This window comes from Lethenteron reissneri, chromosome 20 (assembly GCF_015708825.2).
Source record: "Lethenteron reissneri isolate LAM-NWPU_2019-01 chromosome 20, ASM1570882v1, whole genome shotgun sequence".
NCBI lineage: Eukaryota > Metazoa > Chordata > Hyperoartia > Petromyzontiformes > Petromyzontidae > Lethenteron > Lethenteron reissneri.
In genome coordinates, this window is record NC_083798.1 from 1,417,282 (window position 1) to 1,435,037 (window position 17,756).

Below are 17,756 nucleotides of genomic sequence, written 5' to 3' on the forward strand. Positions count from 1 at the left end.
CTCTGAACACGAACACGCTTTTGGGATTTCTTCGCGTTGGGGTTTAACGGAGAGCGGAACAATAGTTGCATAAACCAGGCTATGAAATGCTCAACAATCGGTGAAATATCCATATGTAAAACAAACACTATTCATACAATGATCCCTGCCACGGTATGGCAGCATTTTGTGAGTGCAGATGTAAGGTCTATACACTCAGGGATGTGTGCACACCTTGGTTTTACATTTACAACCCTAAATAAGTCATGGTGTACTCGCTTGAGCTCGCAGCTGGACTGCACGGCCGCATCAGATCGCTGTGCAGAAGCTGCGGTCATTTCCCCGTCACCATCCACTCGTGCCCACCAGTGTGAACCGTGACATTCAACAGGTAAACATCACACAACCACACAGCTACCTACTTGTGGACACATTGTGGTGATGCTTGCGTTGGCAAACCTAAAATATATACGGTACAAATATAGAATAGTCAACGTTTCGGGCAATGGCCCTTCTTCTTCTTCATGGCACGTGACTGATTTGTAAATAAATGGCCCTTTTTCAATGCACGTGTATTGTGATTAATAATAATTGGCCGTGCGTGAGACGGTGTTCACGTGTCGTGAGATCACTCTCCAGACGCCGGTGGTGATGCTGGCGCAGTGACAAGTTTGGCACGTTTGAATCACGTGACACTATTATTAGTTGGCTCTGTCGGGTAGAGGAGGGTTCACGACACACATTTTACACCACTGCCTAACTCAAATTAAACCAATTATGAATCATAACACTGAAAGCCTACGTGTAAAATTCGCACATGTATCATTGTGCTCTGAAGAAGGGAAATTTTCCCAAAACGTCACTTATTATACATTTGTTGCGTCTTGTTGAGTTGTTTGTGTTCCTCGTGAACAGCATCATACGTCTATCGCGCCGTTATGATGTTTGTGAAATGCAGTCCAGTGGACAAATCTGTGCGCACCAGACGGGGATCGGACCCCGTGAAGCTTCGTACGAAAGTTGATGATGACGCATCCACGAATGCACCGACGCACTTTGTATTGTGATTGCTCGGAGCGCAGTGGGATTCCAAGCGCGCGACTGTGACCCAGGCATGCGTGAGCCTGCCCCGTGCGTCGGAATAAAGCCGCGCTCTGCAAATTTCCTGGGCGGTCGCCGCTGCTTCTTACAACCACCAGGCAACTCTTTGCCAGCCACTGGCACCCGCTGGAAATGATCTGTGCCCTCTTCACATCCCAAACTCGCTTCCTAGCACCCCATAATTGGTCTTCGATGTGCGCGTGAGAAGTCGGGCGGGTCGAGAGACGACGACTCGAGGAGGAACGCGCCCGGGACGACGTCCGCGGCGCACACGGAGGAGTGCCGAGGTCGGCTCGGGTGCAGGGTGCGAGGGCGATTGTCGCATCGCGGAGCCGTGATGAGAGATGGAGGCTGCCTAGGAAGGCCTTCATCCAGCAGCGGACTAATGAGGGCCGATGGCAACGATGACGAAGGGTAGCGGGGGAGACGCGAGGCCCTTGGGCACAGCACGCGAGGTCACGTGTCGCTCGCCGCCACCGCAGGGGCCCACGCCGGCCCGCGGGAGGTCCGATGACTACGAGTCTCATCAGCAACGCGGCGTTGGGACCACAGAGAGTACGGGACTCCGTATGCAGCCCTGGTGCCGCGCTTGGCAAAGGTGTTTCGTGTGAATGCGAGAGTGACCTGTGTTTATAACTGAATTTGTGTAACTGAATGTGTGTAACTGAATGTGTGTGCGTAACTGTGTAACTGAATGTGAATGACCCGTGTAACTGCATGTGTGTAACTGAATGTGTGTAACTGTATGTGTGTAACTGATTGTGTGTAACTGAATGTGTGTGCGTAACTGCATGTGTGTGTGTAACTGAATGTGTGTAACTGAATGTGTGTGTGTAACTGAATGTGTGTGTAACTGAATGTGTGTGTAACTGAATGTGTGTGTGTAACTGAATGTGTGTGTAACTGAATTAATGTGTGTAACTGCTTGTAGGGCAGATTTCTGACTTGCCCTGACACGAAGCACAGCAGCAGCAGCCCCACAATGCGCACTTTATAATTCCTTGATGAGCAACGCGCGGAAGGCTGACGATGAAGAGTGCTCTGAAGTCCAGTGAGGGGGGAACGACTGGATCACATGCACACATTGAGCTCGTCCTGCTACTAACCACATCACCATCATCATCATCATCGGCCATTGTCTATCACCTGCTGGACAAAGGCCTCCCTCCCCCGTAGCCATCACCCAACCCAGTGATGGCTCCCGTCCAGCACCTCCTGCACCACACGGACTCGTCTCATCGCTCCATCTCCGCGGCGGGATCATCAATTCATTTGTTTAAAGATAGGGACCTATTTCGATCAGTAGTGGGTTCTGAGTTTGACACAAAACTCGTGATTATTGAGCGTCGGTTGTGGTTCTGCGTGTGGACGCGCCATGTGCTGTGGGTGACCACAGCCACCTGTCCGCGTTGATGTGAACACACCTCAATGACGGCATCTGAACAATCCACGCCAGCGTCCTCTTTGTGAGCGAAGCTTCTTTACATAAACCAGCGATCACTCAGCAGCTGCCCAAGGCCAGCGGCTTCCACCGCCTGGTGATGGTCGGGCGCTGGTCTCCATCGACTCGCACCCACGTGATGACGACCGCTTTGGGTTGCGATCAAAACGTCGTAGTTTTTTTGTTATTTTCTTTGAACCTTTCTACGTGACTTTACCGAAAGACCCAAAGAATATGAATTCCTGCAGTCATGAAAGCTTGAAGTCAAGATTTTATTAACTTTCTCTGCAAGGTCTGACATAACTCTTGCCATGGCATAACCGATGCATTGTTGTTAAAGAGGGAAACAATCTTTAGAAAGTCAACATTTATTTTATTTGGCCACTGTGAGCGTACAATTGTTCATCATAACAAACACAAACTCAACACCGTGAGACGTTGCTGCTGCAGGGTCTAGAAGGCACGGCAATGTACTCTTCATCGGTGCCAAGGTAATGTGCTCTCCGTCCATGTACAAAACAGTTTATTAACCGACCTTAGGAAGAGAATTATAAACACGCCACTACTGCCGATGCATTCACCGCGGGTTTGGATTGGGCCACGACGGAGCTATAGGAGCACCGCTGTGTATTCGTTGTCATAGCTCGGAGCGCTGTCGAGATACTGGGTTCAAAGCTCCATCTCCCTCCCTTCAAAGTAACATTACACAGTCCGCAACGAACAACCCGAAACAATTCCGAACTGTAAGTGTGACCCGAAAGCATACACAGCACAGCACAGCGACCCATAACTTAACACATTCATTGCATTTGTGGCACATGTATTGGCGTGGCATGGATTACAGAGTGGATTGGCCAACGCCCGCACAGACTGTGATCGTGTCTGCATCTGGGAAAACGCACACGGAACAATAGAAACCTGCAGTGCACTTCAACCAAACGCGTACGCATGGAAACAAACAAAAAGCCGCTGCCTCCCTGCTCCGACGTGCAAGTGCTCCCTCTGTTGGCGCCCGCCGAGCTAACACTGGAAATTCCACATTCCCATGGCCGGTCACCTCCACGATACCACGCCCATTCGTGTCCTGGCGCAGGACGTCACGTTATTGACCACGATGGGCTGATGATGGGCCGAGGCGAACTCTGAGCCGAGTTTGAACTTGAAGTATTCAGGTTGCGAATAAAGCACTCGAACCAAAGCTGTAGACATCTGGGTTTAAAAAAATATATCGCTTTAAGACTGAACTCAAGAACAACCAGTTGCTATGCATGGTCGGTGCAAGCCCTTAGCCGTCTGATAAGTCCAACGCTCTGTGAATGAGAAAACAGTACTTCTTGCCAAAGCGCGAGTTTCAGAAGCGGCGCAATAGCGCCTTCTAGCGACATCAGCCTGATGCGACTCTGCGCGTATTGCATGAACAGTCAATACCGTCGAACGGGCAAACACGGTGATTGTAACTTGAAGAGAGACACTGCCAGTCTCCCGACTCGTTTCACCTCAACGACTGCACCGCACGGAGGCCCGGCGACGCTTCCGTCGCAGCCTCAACGCTCGGGCCCGACGCCACGACGCCACAACGCCACGACGCCACGACGCCACGATGCCACAACGCCACGACGCCTTGCGTGAGTAGTCACCTCGACGCCGCCCACACGTCTAGCACGGCACTCTCACAAGGGGGGGGGGGGGGGTGTGGATGGCACCCAAAAGCACAGGGGGAGCACGACAAGGTCGGTGTTAAATCTTAAACGGATGTTCAGCTAAAGTTCAGCAAGGTGGGGGGTGTGGGGGGGGGGGGGGGCTCAGCCCCTTCCAAAGCTGCGGGTTTCACCCCCAGACCCATCACAAGGGCGCAGGAACCCAGTCACCTCGGCTAAGGCACAAGACAGCGCTTGCCAGGGGACTACACAACCCGCAACGGCGGCAATTATAATCGGTGCCGGAGACCTGCGACGGGCGTTGGAAAGCATCCAGCCGCTTTATCGTTTACAGAAGCGGGTTGGAGCTATGCATCGGAATCGTTGACTTGACGTCTCCCTCCAAGACGAACTGTATGAGGAGGGAGACGTCCACGATGTCGGGGGAAGGCAGGCGAGTGGGCAGCACGAAGAGGCTGCCCACCCGCTGACGCTGCTCGTCCGAGTCGAGGGCCAGCGCGGTGTAGAGAGCCGCGACGTCGCACGCGCCCGCCACGTCCTGCAAGCACACGGCCACGCACGCTCACGGCGCCGCACGGACCCCACGCTCAATACCACAGTTGTGTGTGCGGCCTGGACAGCACAAATAAATAATGGGCAACGTTTCGGGGCAACGGCTATTTCTTCAAAGCAACTACCCAGAAGAGAATGTCACTAATTCAGGGTCACGATTCTATAATCAAGGCTATTTTTGTTTTGTTTGTACTGTTGTATATGCATGGCTTGCATGTCCTTTCCTGCTCGTTCTGTTACATCAACTTGAAGGTACACTAACATATAAATTACACACAACGTGTATTAATTGTTCATTGATCCCACTGTATGAGCTGTGTGTGTGCGCACACAGATAGGCCCGTATGGCATTGCAGGTTGTCCGTGTGTAGCCGTTCATCTTAAACTATTTCACTTCTGAGCAGACTGACCTCTCGTTCTGGCTAACACAAGTATTTTCCAGCTGCTAGGGATGGGCATTAGCTGTTAGGCCGTGATGAACTTGTTTGACAGGCTCCTTTGCGAAAGCTCGACTTGGCGTTTGTTAAATATCATGCGCAAACTAACTCCGTGCGGTACAGTAGGTGTGATGTACTGGGGTTAGTTCTCACAATGGCAATTGTCAGGTAGAACGAAGTTGGCTACATAATTAAAGTTATTTATGTTCATTCACACCGATGTCTAACAGTTGCTCCTCGTTGGCCATGTGAAAACATCGTCGACGTTCGTACAAAAACATGGCCTTTGTGAAACAACAGTGAACGCCTCCAACTGTGCCGATACTGCCGGGGGGGGGGGGGTAATGATGGCCGGATCCTAGTGTCCATGTTTATACGCACATTTTACATCTCTTCAAAACCACAGATAAATGCGGATAATAGCATACCTTTACCATGATCTCTGGGTTACTTTGAGTATTGTGCAAAATTCCTCATGAGTTCCCGAAGAAGTGCATTGTGGGTCTTTGTCTAAGGTCGGCATCAAAATAAATTTGAGCAAATGTGATCGTCTGCCAGTCATGATGCAGTGACAGAGAACTGTGGACTGGTTTCGTCACAATTAGGAATCGTCAGCAAAGTATAGTCACCAGTGCCCACCGTTGCAAAGTCTGTCTCTGGGAACCAAATATATAGAGTTCCCCACATTCACACGAGAGGGCCCATTAGCTTGGCTAATTCTCACAATACATATGTAAGTTATGACAATAATCGGATGTTGCCCTGACGTCTGGGTTAAATCTCTTATAATTAGGAGGGTCCACGGATCAATTCAGGAACGCAGATAAGAAGAAGAGCGGGTAATCAGAGGCAGGATTGTAAAGAGGACTTCCACTGTATGGGACAAACCGTGACCATGCGTGTGGTGCCGGTAGGCCGGAGCGCAGCTGGTGGCTCATGCACGTGGCGGGGAGGCACGGGTGTGAGACGGTGGGCGAGCGAGCGAGCGCCACTCACCTGCTTGTGGGCCAGGACGATGGTAGGGATGTTCAGGCCGGACGCCGCCTGCATCAGTTTCTGCAGCTCCTCTCGAGCGAGCGGGAGGCGCGCGTGGTCCGCACAGTCCACCACAAACAGCATCACGTCCACGTTCTGCCAAGTAGGAAGGGATATTCAGACTCGGGTGACTGCTGGGGCGAAGGCTGTTGGTGAGCACCTCTTGAGACCAGCATGGTACTCAGGGATGAGCCACTGGCCCCATGTGTATCTCCAGTGCCGATGTGAACACGCTACACCCGGTACTTACTTTTAATTCAGTACTGATCTAGGCCAGGTTCAAATAGCAGTCAACACCATTGATGTTCATGCATGTTATTAACCACTAAGCCTTTAACGATTTGACGAATTGTCGAGACTCAGGGTTGCAACTTTATTCGAGAATCAATTTTATTTGCTTTTGTGTTGAATATAGTGCCCTCCAGTGGAAAGTGGGGTCATGCAAGCCATTGACATACAAGGCAAACAAATTATCACGAATCGTTTGTTAAAAGCACAATTTAAGATCCCATTTAGCTTATTAATCGATGCATAATTACACCCCAAGTAACCATCATCATTACCAGCCATGATCAATCCACTGCTGGACAAAGACCTCCCCAAGTTGCCACCGTCCCTCACAATCGGGCGATGCAAAATCCATCCGACAGGTGAACGGATTTCACTGCTCCATCTCTAAAGCTTAACGTCTGCTCAGACATGTTCCATCCACTCCTTGGCTCGTAACCACAATGTCATAAACTCTGCTGCAACCTCGCCGATTCTCTATGCACACCACCTGCAATGTGCAGCTATCGCACACCAACAGCTTGCTGCGTGAGTCTCATTTTTCTCAAACGTAACGGCCACATTGCCACTGTTCAACAAACTCACTCACATGTGATACAACACAACCGTACACGCTAGGCACACTGCACTGTTTCACGTGGAGAGACGCACGTTGTGACGGAAGCGTGTTGACCGCGGAATGATTTTGCTCGGACGGCTGAAGGACACGGCGGTTTTCATTACAACGATGGTCTGTAGGTGTACATCAGTGTGCCGGTGCAGTCGCTTGGGTTTCCTCCGAGTACCGAGTGTCGGCGCTTGTCAGGTTTGACGCGAGTGTGTTGTGGCGACACCACACCTGTAAGTAGCGCTGCCAGTGGGGCCGCAGGTCTTCGCTTCCCCCAACTGTCCACGTGTCACATGGTAACACGAACACACACACACACGGACAAAGATGAACTATCCCCCATGCGGCCATGAGGACTGTTGCAGGAAGACCTGTTAGTGAGCACCTATTAAGGCTGGCATGGCACTCGAAGGGGTAGTGTGGGCAGCTCTTTGCCTGGCCACCTTTGTATTCGGACTGTCGATGCCCACATGCCACACCGGATACTCACAGAAGGCCGAGCCAACCTAGGGGAGGACCAGAACAGGTTCGGACACAACTTGCCAATGATATTAACCAATGGCTGGGAATTAATGATTTGTAGCATAGTGTGTGAACCACAGCACCATCAATCCCCATACCAAATAAAAAGTTCCACCGTACGGTCTTTTATAGACTGGGAAGGTGCCACTCGTGTGCACCCAATCAGGGCCGCATGGCGCACGAGGGGGTGGTGGTGGCCAGCACCAAGCCTGGCCGGCAATCAAACTCAGGTGGCCAGGTACGGAGCGCAGTGCACCAACCACTGCAACACCGCTACAATTGACGTAGGAATCATGCAATAATGAAATGTGCTATGCCATGGAAACAAGTGTCATGAACTCAATACAGCTTTCATAATTGCATTCTGATTAATAATTTATGTAAATTAACCTCAGATTCCCATTCGCACTGCCCTCTACGAATGTTTAACGTACTACCACCCAGTCAGAATGTTAATGAACTCTCCCATGGCTTGGCTTGCTCACCTGAGATAGGGATACCTATCTATGATAGCTCATAGTCGGGTTGCCACGAGACAATGTTTCATGATACAATACTACACGATTTTTTCACGATATGACGATTACTGCGACATCAGTTTCCCATAACTCTGCAGGGGAGCCTTCACAAGCGGTTGGGGCAAGCGCTGTGGAGCCAACACCGGCGAAGGTTGGCACGGCGCAGGACGTCGGGGTGGCGTCGCCGGCACCATGCCCGGCTGACTCTCTCTCTCTCCAGCGCCGATGTTTAAACACTGCACTGGGCACTCGTTTAAGGCCGAGTCGACCTAAGTGAGGCAGAGCACCAGTTCGGAAAATATGCCACTGATGTTTATTCGTGGCCGAAAATCTAACTCCAGTCGCCACGTTTGTTATGCAGCCTACTATCCGCAATAGCACCCAAAGAAATTACAAATATCCCCTGTATAACCTTTGTGTTGTTTACAAATCGCACATGGTACTCATTTAAGGCCGAGTCAATCTAGGGGAGGCCCATAACTGGTTCAGATATTGGTCACCGATGTTGAACATGAGCGGGAATTGAACTCGGGTTGCTGGGTTTGTAGCGCAGCGCACTAGCCATTTACACGACCGCTGCACACGCGCACACACACACGCACGCGTGTCGCTCAAAGCTCTCGACGCGCACGTACCCTCCAGATACTTGGTGCTGTGCTGCTCCGCGTGGTGCACGCACACCGTGTGCGTGCCCTGCGTGGGCGCCGGCTTGGACTGCGGGGCCGGGCTCCCGGCATAGGGCTGCATCGCCAGCGCCTCCAGCAGGCTCGTCTTGCCGGCTCCGTCCAGACCCAGCACCAACACCGTGCCGCCCTTCCGCGCCGGGGCCGCCCCGTCGCCCGTGGGCTCGGCGCTCTCGGCGGTCTGTGCCTCGGTGCGGACCTGCGGCCCCTCCACCACGCGCCCCGTCCTCCCCTCCTGTAGCAGGTCCCCGGTGCAGTCCAGTGGCGTTTCGCTCTGCTCTCGCTGCTCTGCTTGAAGCTCCACAACTGCACCGCTGTGCTGCGTTAATGGATCTGTTGTTGTGCGACCCTCCATTATTGTTGCACTGCTCGCCAACTGTTCTACACTGTTCTCTAGCTGTTCCGTGCTGCTCTGATGTTCTGTGCTGCTGTTCTCTAGCTGTTCCGTGCCACTGTGCTGTTCTGAGCTGTTCTGCTCAAACTGTTCTGAGCTGCTCTGCTCAAGCTGTTCCGTGCTGCTCTGCTGTTCTGTGCTGCTGTTCTCTAGCTGTTCCGAGCTGCTGTTCTCTAGCTGTTCCGAGCTGCTGTTCTCTAGATGTTTCGTGCTGCTCTGCTGTTCTGAGCTGCTCTGCTGTTCTGTGCTGCTCTGCTCAAGCTGCTCCGAGCTGCTCTGCTCTAGCTGTTCCGTGCTGCTGTTCTCTATGTGTTCTGTGCTTTTCTGCTCAAGCTGTTCTGTGCTGCTCTGCTCAAACTGTTCTGAGCTGCTGTGCTCAAGCTGTTCTGTGCTGCTGTTCTCTATGTGTTCTGTGCTTTTCTGCTCAAGCTGTTCTGTGCTGCTCTGCTCAAGCTGTTCTGTGCTGCTGTTCTCTAGCTGTTCCGAGCTGCTGTTCTCTAGATGTTTCGTGCTGCTCTGCTGTTCTGTACTGCTCTGCTCAAGCTGTTCTGTGCTGTTCTGCTCAAGCTGGTCCGAGCTGCTCTGCTCAAGCTGTTCCATGCTGTTGTGCTGTTCTGTGCTGTTCTGCTCAAGCTGCTCCGAGCTGCTCTGCTCAAACTGTTCCGTGCTGCTGTTCTCTAGCTGTTCTGTGCTGCTCTGCTCAAGCTGTTCTGAGCTGCTCTGCTCCAGCTGCTCTGTACTGCTGTTTTCTAACTGCTCTATGCTGCAGTTCTCCAGCTGTTCAGAACTGCTGTTCTCCAGGTGTTCCGAGCTGCTGTTCTCCAGCTGTTTAGAACTGATGTTCTTCAGCTGTTCCAAGCTGCTGTTCTTCAGCTGTTCCGAGCTGCTGTTCTTCAGCTGTTCCAAGCTGCTGTTCTCCAGCTGTTCAGAACTGCTGTTCTTCAGCTGTTCAGAACTGCTGTTCTCCAGCTGTTCAGAACTGCTATTCTCCAGTTGTTCCGAGATGCTGTTCTTCAGCTGTTCAAAACTGATGTTCTCCAGCTGTTCAGAACTGCTATTCTCCAGCTGTTCTGAGCTGCTGTTCTCCAGCTGTTCAGAACTGATGTTCTCCAGCTGTTCAGTACTGATGTTCTCCAGCTGTTCAGAACTGCTATTCTCCAGCTGTTCAGAACTGCTGTTCTCCAGCTGCTTTGAGCTGCTGTTCTCCAGCTGTTCCGAGCTGCTGTTCTTCAGCTGTTCCGAGATGCTGTTCTTCAGCTGCTCTGAGCTGCTGTTCTCCAGCTGTTCAGAACTGCTGTTCTCCAGCTGCTCTGAGCTACTGTTCTCCAGCTGTTCCGAGCTGCTGTTCTCCAGCTGTTCAGAACTGATGTTCTTCAGCTGTTCAGAACTGCTATTCTCCAGCTGTTCCGAGATGCTGTTCTCCAGCTGTTCCGAGATGCTGTTCTCCAGCTGTTCAGAACTGATGTTCTTCAGCTGCTCTGAGCTGCTGTTCTCCAGCTCCTCTGCGCTGTGTCTCGGTGGCAATATTCTGCTGACCGGCAGCTGCTGAGTCGTGTGGTCGCCCCGTGGCACTTCATTACTCTGCGGTAACTGCCACTCCTTGCCGCTCTCCGCCCCCAATGACCCTCTCTGCCTTCGCCAGTCAGCACCGCCGCATTCCGGCTTCGACTCGGTCTCCGCGAGGTTTTCTGCTCTGCGTTCCATGGATGTTTTGTTCTCTCCGGTTTGGTTTAACAAGCTGCCACCCGCTCGTTGGGTTAATAAGTCGCCCTGCGCTGCAGAGTGGCTCCCGCCTGCATGGTTGAGTGGTCTCCTCTTCAGCGCTGCTTTGCTGGACGATGCTTGGACTACTGGACTGCTGTCCAGCGTGGGTTGGCTGTCCTGTCGCTGGTCCGATGCAGGGCTGTACTTGCTGTCTTTTGGTGATTTGCTGCTCTGGTCGTCCTCATCTTGAGTCTGTCAAATAGAGAACACAGACATAATGATTTACGTATTAACATGGAATGAAAACACATGTTTATCTAAATTGTATCTCCGCTGGTAAATGATAAATGCACAAACAGGCTGAGTTTTTACAATGACTCATAATCAATGTAGACTATAACCATACATACCACACTGGGCATAATTGACAAAAACAAATATGAAATCATATGCTTCATGAATCCAAGGTCAGGTTTGAAACATTTCTTCATCTGAATTGGCAATAAAATCCGATATCTTGAACGAAGCTTAAAGTGAGAATCAGGATGCTCCATGCTTAAACACATCCACCACCATTCAAGATTGTCCAATCAAGCCCAACAGATCCATGCTTATCCAAGATAATGCAATCACAAGACAGTAGAAGCAATGGGTCAAGCTGGAGATGTCACTCGTGCTGGAATATCCAGCAAGTATCCACATTTTTGTTCTACGTTACAGCATTTACAAATTCCTCAAAACGACCCATGTGAGTTCCCACTCACATGGTTAGAAAGCAAGAGACTTGTTGAGCGTAGTTGCTGCGCTCGCTGTGAGCTGACAAGCCGGCTCCGTACTGACGTTTCTTTCAAAACATTCTCAATTTACCCACAAAGCCCCTAACTCTGCGTGAAGGGAGTAGGCACGATCACTGGAACCGCCGCCAGCGGAGGCTGCTGCAGCTCCACCCAGACTCGTTCGATCACTTGGGGCCCAGCCCTGGCTAAGTGCTTGCTCTTAGCTCAAGTACGTAGCATACCCAGCCACCTGGGGGACGACCATAGTGTTACAGGCACACCCCTCATTGTCGATCCACTGCTGATTAGTGCCTCCCAAAGCCGTACGAACCATGGGGGTGACCGACCACGCTTCATTACGCTGCTCATGAGGGTTTGCGAAGGGAGGAGAGCACAGAGTGGAAGCGGAGCGCGGTACAATGGATTTTGATGCACTGCTCTCCGCTGTCAACTACGTAGTACCACGCGGCAAGCTGTTTATGCACGGCGATCGCTCATCCAAGCAATATCCAGCCCTCACCCCTGCGTAGCATCTGAGATCTGATGAGACTTGGGTACATTCCCCGGTGATCTGTTCACGAGTGATGGCAGTGTGGTGGCATGAAAGCACGGGATATGCTGCTGTTGAAATAAAACACGCTGCACTGGGCAGCTGATCTAAAGGAGCACTGCTTGGGGACAACACAGTGCCAGGCGATTCCCCGGCTACGATACCACTATACTAATACAGCAGAACCCTTCTGGTTGCACCTCTATTATCCACGATGCCTATTATCTGCACGAGGGTCCATGGCTCAATTCTTCCCATCATCGGCAATCATCCACAATTGTTAGCATAAAAATGAAGTACATTTGCAGATAACATCGTACGTAAAAGTATCCACAATGCACGGACAATGTGGGGTGATGCACCAGAGTGATTGGTGCCATAATGATATACCGTACTGTATGTGGGAACTACGAACTTACCCAATTGTCCCGACAGTGATGAAATTCAGAGAGAGACAGTGTAGCGTGCCAAAACGCGACAGTTTTGGGCAAAACACTGAGACAGTAAAATTCACAGCTCACATGATCAACCGTGTTGTTCCGCTCGTTTACCCAGGAAAACCTCACCGAGTCTAACGACTCTTTTTCAATAGGGTCCTGCCAAGTTCTTGCTGTAGAGGGCGATGCTGCACTTTGTAGTTTCGAATTAGGCAATTTGTAGGTCCTGTACTCCTTCAGCATTGTGATGTTTGACCAGTTCCAGTTACATTGAGTGTGTGGTTTTTTTTTTATAGCTATGGCAGAGAAAACCAGGTAACTTAGAGAACATGCAAATTGCCACACAGAGATGTATCCGAGTCAGGAATAGAACCCAGACCCTACTTACTCTGAGGCACAAGTGTTACCACTGTGCCACCCTGCTTAGTGTGACGTTTTTGGTCAGTGCGCTACATTCTCCATCACTGTATTTTGTGCTTCAACAAATAACTGACAGTTCTTTGTTAATCTACAGGTGGATAAAGGCTTCTCCACACCACGTGTATCACGGGGTTGTCTGACCATGCTTCACCACGCTGGAATCAAACTCAGGACCATGCGCTAACGCTTGCAGCTATTTAATACCGAGTGTAAATAAAATGTGGTGTGCTACAGGAATTGTCCGTTACTAAAAATACAAGGTAATAGAACATCCAATTAAAGGTCATCTATATTTGTGTGGACTGAGTATTAATGGCTACACCACAGTTAGCTGATCAGAGGGTCACGTGTGGTGGGGTAAAGTGTGGGTACCCCCACCTCTTTCAAGATGTCCGGCTAGCGTGGAAGAGTAGGCCAAATACCCTGTAGAGAGGGGCTCTCTAGAGGAGGCCTTTCCATTAGCAATGGTGTTAGGGCTGCACCTTTACCAAGGTCGGACAAGTCCCAAATGCGGTGGGGTTCACCATTGGCCTCGCCCTGTGCATTGCAATGACGTCAAGAAACGTCATCCCCTTCGTATGCCTTCGTGTGGTTCTCTCAGCCAGAGGCATTTCCACTGGATCCATGCAAGTGTGTGGGACAAAACAATTTATTTAAAACTGAAAGTGCTGGGGCTCGTTGGGTGAAGGGCCTCTGATGTTGACACCCCCCTCCCCCCACCCCCGTGTGCACCAGACATGACAACACACGTGGGTTCCTCCTCTACTCCCCAGCACCAACACAGGCCCCCCCCTCCCTCCCCGGCACCACGTGTGTCACCTTGTGAGGGTGATTCTACAACAGCTACCTGGTGGTAGGTATCGTATACAGCAAAAAACCTGCCCATCGCGGCAGGGGTCACGTTATTTGTAAATTGCCGCTAACGGCTAATCCGCGATCCTCAAACTCAAACTCTACAGGAAGACAGATCCCTGGAGGCTGGGAACACCGCGTGGCCTGGGACCCGCGATCGGCCGCACAGGAGACGAGATGGAGGCAGGAGGGCGCCGTGTGTTCGTCTGCGGCGGCAGCAGCATCATCGCGAGCAGTGCAGTTACCTCGAATGGTCGAGCCAGACGGAGGGGGCGAACAGCAAACTGTACCTCAAGAAATTTGGCAGGAAACTGCAAAACCGCAACCACTAAACCCGCGCGAAAGGGAAGGGTTTTCTGTATCCTGCTGGGGTGCACAGAGCACAGCATATGATGACAAATTGATGTGTAAGTGGCATTATTGCCGTCCAACAGTGGATTACAGTGCAGTGCGTGATCGGCTCTGATCTGTTCCTCGATTGGCTCCAATCTGGCAACTCTAACCCCCGACCAACCAGCTCCAATCCAGTGCCGAATTGCAAAAACGCCTTCACTCGTTTCCTCTTTGTGGTGTCAAGCAGGGGAGAAGACAAACATCGCATGTCAGGAGTTTTGTGATACCAGCCACAGGACCAATGGTGGACTGGGACAAGAAAAATCGGCCCAGGCATTTGCAAACACAGCGGTCCAAATCGCCGTGCGATGTCATTGGCCCATTTGGGCTTGTCCAAAAAAACAAATGGGCCGGTGAGAAGAATCTATGGGGCTGCTGAATATATGGGGACTTAACGCAAACTGAGTGTAAATAAGCAAGAAGTGTGCATATTAGAGGCAATAACGTGGTATCATTATTCTTTTTACTCTCGTCACATTTGCCATTTCCCCACACTGACCGGCCCACCGGCCCTCAGAATGGACCGCCCCCCCCCCCATCGGTCATTTGCCTCGACTGCCCCCTTGCCAGCCCGAGCCTGCACATGACTCTCCAGCGATTCCAGCTCAAACCCCCCACGTGCTTACAACTCGAAATCGGGTCACTCCAGCTCAAACTCGAACCCCAAGGTCAGCTGTAAAAATAACCTTGTAAGCGAGTACTAAAAAAAGGTTGTGATGATGAAATTGGTGAGCTCTGCTGTGAATACGCGTCACGTGCCACAACGCCACCCATCACATAGCGGTGTCCTCTAGAGAAGGGGCCGGCGACCTTTCAAAGAAGAAGTGGCATTTTGGGGTGATTTTAGTCTTTGACCAAAGTGGTTGGAGAGCCGCATCACACGCAGAGCCACTTGTACACAGCCACAGCAAGTATACAGCAGATGACAAACACAGCCACAGCAAGTATACAGCAGATGACAAACACAGCCACAGCAAGTATACAGCAGATGACAAACACAGCCACAGCAAGTATACAGCAGATGACAAACACAGCCACAGCAAGTATACAGCAGATGACAAACACAGCCACTGTGACTCGACATAGGTAACGGAATAAACTGCGTCTGTTTCCCTTTGTATCCAATTAGATCCTCTTTAACACAACAGTTTGACTGTTGTACATGTTGTTGCCACCAAGACATTCCACGGTGACCCGTTTCCCTGTCATGTTTTTCTTAAATTACCTATTATCTTTGCGTGCAGTTACGTGTAAAGATGTACGTGGTTTGTGTTGTTGTTGTTAAACTGCTGCCCGCAAGGGGGCAGCTAAAGAGCCACCGCACGCTGCCCCGGAGCCTGCTGTGCTGTGTTGATGGATGTGTCGATGTGTTGCTGGCCATGCATCATGTCAGGTGATCAGTGGAATTCCCTTGGCAGGCTCTAGGCATCTGGCCGCATGGGCCTCCCACGTGGGCTCTGAAGCCACGACCTGGTCGCTCCATAGGCCCAACTGGGACGCGTCAACATGCAACTTCTCCCCACGTGCCCGGTCTTTGTTGTGTGGTGTCTTTACAATGGTACATGTGCTAGAGCATCTAGTATGCGGTATCTCGTGTGCGCTACTGGTACGTGGCGTCTAATTCGTGGAATGTATTATGTTGTACAGTATCTGCTATGTGCCATATGGTATCTGCTGTGTCTGTCTGCTACGTGGTATGTGCTGTGTGGCAGCTACTGTGCAGCATATGCCATCGACTTTGCGGCGTGTGGTACACTGTGGTGTCTGCCGTGATGTATGTGTATCTGCTTTGTGCTAGATGGGATATGCTATGTTGCCATCTGCTTTGTTACATCTTCAATGCTGCGTTATCTGAGTTTTAAACACTGAGTGGACACGTGCTGCTGTACTGTGTGTGCTCTATCTGTACTGTGTGTGCTCTATCTGCTGCTGTACTGTGTGTGTGCTCTATCTGCTGCTGTACTGTGTGTACTCTATCTGTACTGTGTGTGCTCTACCTGCTGTACTGTGTGTGCTCTATCTGCTGCTGTACTGTGTGTGCTCTATCTGTACTGTGTGTGCTCTACCTGTTGTACTGTGTGTGCTCTATCTGCTGCTGTACTGTGTATGCTCTATCTGTACTGTGTACTCTATCTGTACTGTGTGTGCTCTATCTGTACTGTGTGTGCTCTACCTGATGTACTGTGTGTGCTCTATCTGCTGCTGTACTGTGTGTGTGCTCTATCTATACTGTGTGTGCTCTATCTGTACTGTGTGTGCTCTATCTGTACTGTGTGTGCTCTACCTGCTGTACTGTGTGTGCTCTATCTGCTGCTGTACTGTGTGTGCTCTATCTGCTGCTGTACTGTGTGTGCTCTATCTGTGCTGTGTGTGCTCTATCCACTGCTGTACTGTGTGTGCTCTATCTGTGCTGTGTGTGCTCTATCCACTGCTGTACTGTGTGTACTCTATCTGCTGTACTGTGTGTACTCTATCTGCTGTACTGTGTGTGTACTCTATCTGCTGTACTGTGTGTGTACTCTATCTGTGCTGTGTGTGCTCTATCCACTGCTGTACTGTGTGCGAGTTCACCTGTCCCGGAGGGCCGCGCCTCCTCCTCGCCGCTCTCCACGCGGCGGCCGCCACCGTCAGCGTCGCGGCCGCGGCCAGCAGCGCCATGCCGGGGCCACCGAGGGACCACATCGCGGATGGGACGGGGGCAGCAGAGGCCGCAGGGGCAGCAGCAGAGGCAGCAGAGGCAGCAGGGTGGGCAGGGGCAGCAGGGTCGACAGCAGCAGCCGGCGGCTGTGGCAGCAGGGGTATCAGGAAGCAGGGCGGTTCCCGTGCAGAGGGCGGCGCCTGGGAGACTGCGATAAGCAGCACTAACCCCGAGGTGGAGCCACGCGCATCACGCAGCAGTTCCCGTGCTTGTTCAATGGCACGACGGAGCAATGTGTCCGAGAGCTCGCTGCGAAACGTCGAGTCCCGCGGGGCACGTCGAGGAGGGCTTCGCGAGGGAGTTGGTCCTCGTTTCGCGATTTCCTCATCCGACGAAGGAGCGCGGCGCTCACCGCGGGCTCCGCTCCGGGCCGTGCTTCGAGTCGCGTGGCCGCGACTGCGCCACCACTGCGGACCTGTTTGTCTTCACGTGCGGGGCTACGAAGGAGGAGTTTGCTCATCGGCCTGTCCGACGTTCCGGTGGGACCGGGGTCTTCGCATGACGAGGAATGTCTCGAACGAGGAGGCGTTTTATCGAATTTATCGGGACAACCAAAAACTGCACAGCACGATCGTTAAACTCGTTAAGCAGACACACTCAGAGCCATGGCCACGCGGCTAGCCCCGAGTGAAGGAGGGTGACTGGGAGCCGGCTAGCCCCGAGTGAACGAGGGTGACTCTACAGGGCCATGAGCACGTGGCCACTGGGGGG

At 51.7% G+C, this 17,756-nt stretch overlaps 1 protein-coding gene across 1 annotated transcript; it reads right to left on the minus strand.

Annotated features, from left to right (window-relative positions):
* Positions 1-2,846: 2,846 nt before the first annotated feature.
* LOC133344572 (uncharacterized abhydrolase domain-containing protein DDB_G0269086-like) lies at positions 2,847-17,719 on the minus strand. Its single transcript, XM_061554565.1, has 5 exons — positions 16,919-17,719; positions 8,774-11,171; positions 7,330-7,376; positions 6,165-6,299; positions 2,847-4,717 (listed from the first exon to the last, which is right to left on the minus strand). Exons 1-5 carry the CDS (start codon positions 17,027-17,029, stop codon positions 4,508-4,510), a joined length of 2,901 nt encoding a protein of 966 aa, XP_061410549.1. The 5' UTR covers positions 17,030-17,719; the 3' UTR covers positions 2,847-4,507.
* Between the last annotated feature and the right edge of the window lie 37 nt (positions 17,720-17,756).

What these genes read in the sequence shown, in the direction of transcription:
- LOC133344572 (XM_061554565.1), bottom strand. Translation starts at nt 17,029, where the DNA reads ATGTGGTCCCTCGGTGGCCCCGGCATGGCGCTGCTGGCCGCGGCCGCG. An exon ending in ACTGGCAGCGCTACTTACAG is followed by an intron (nt 6,300 to 7,329) that starts GTGTGGTGTCGC and finishes CCTACTTGGCAG; the next exon opens with AACGTGGACGTGATGCTGTT. An exon ending in TCGTCCTGGCCCACAAGCAG is followed by an intron (nt 4,718 to 6,164) that starts GTGAGTGGCGCT and finishes GTGTGCTTGCAG; the next exon opens with GACGTGGCGGGCGCGTGCGA.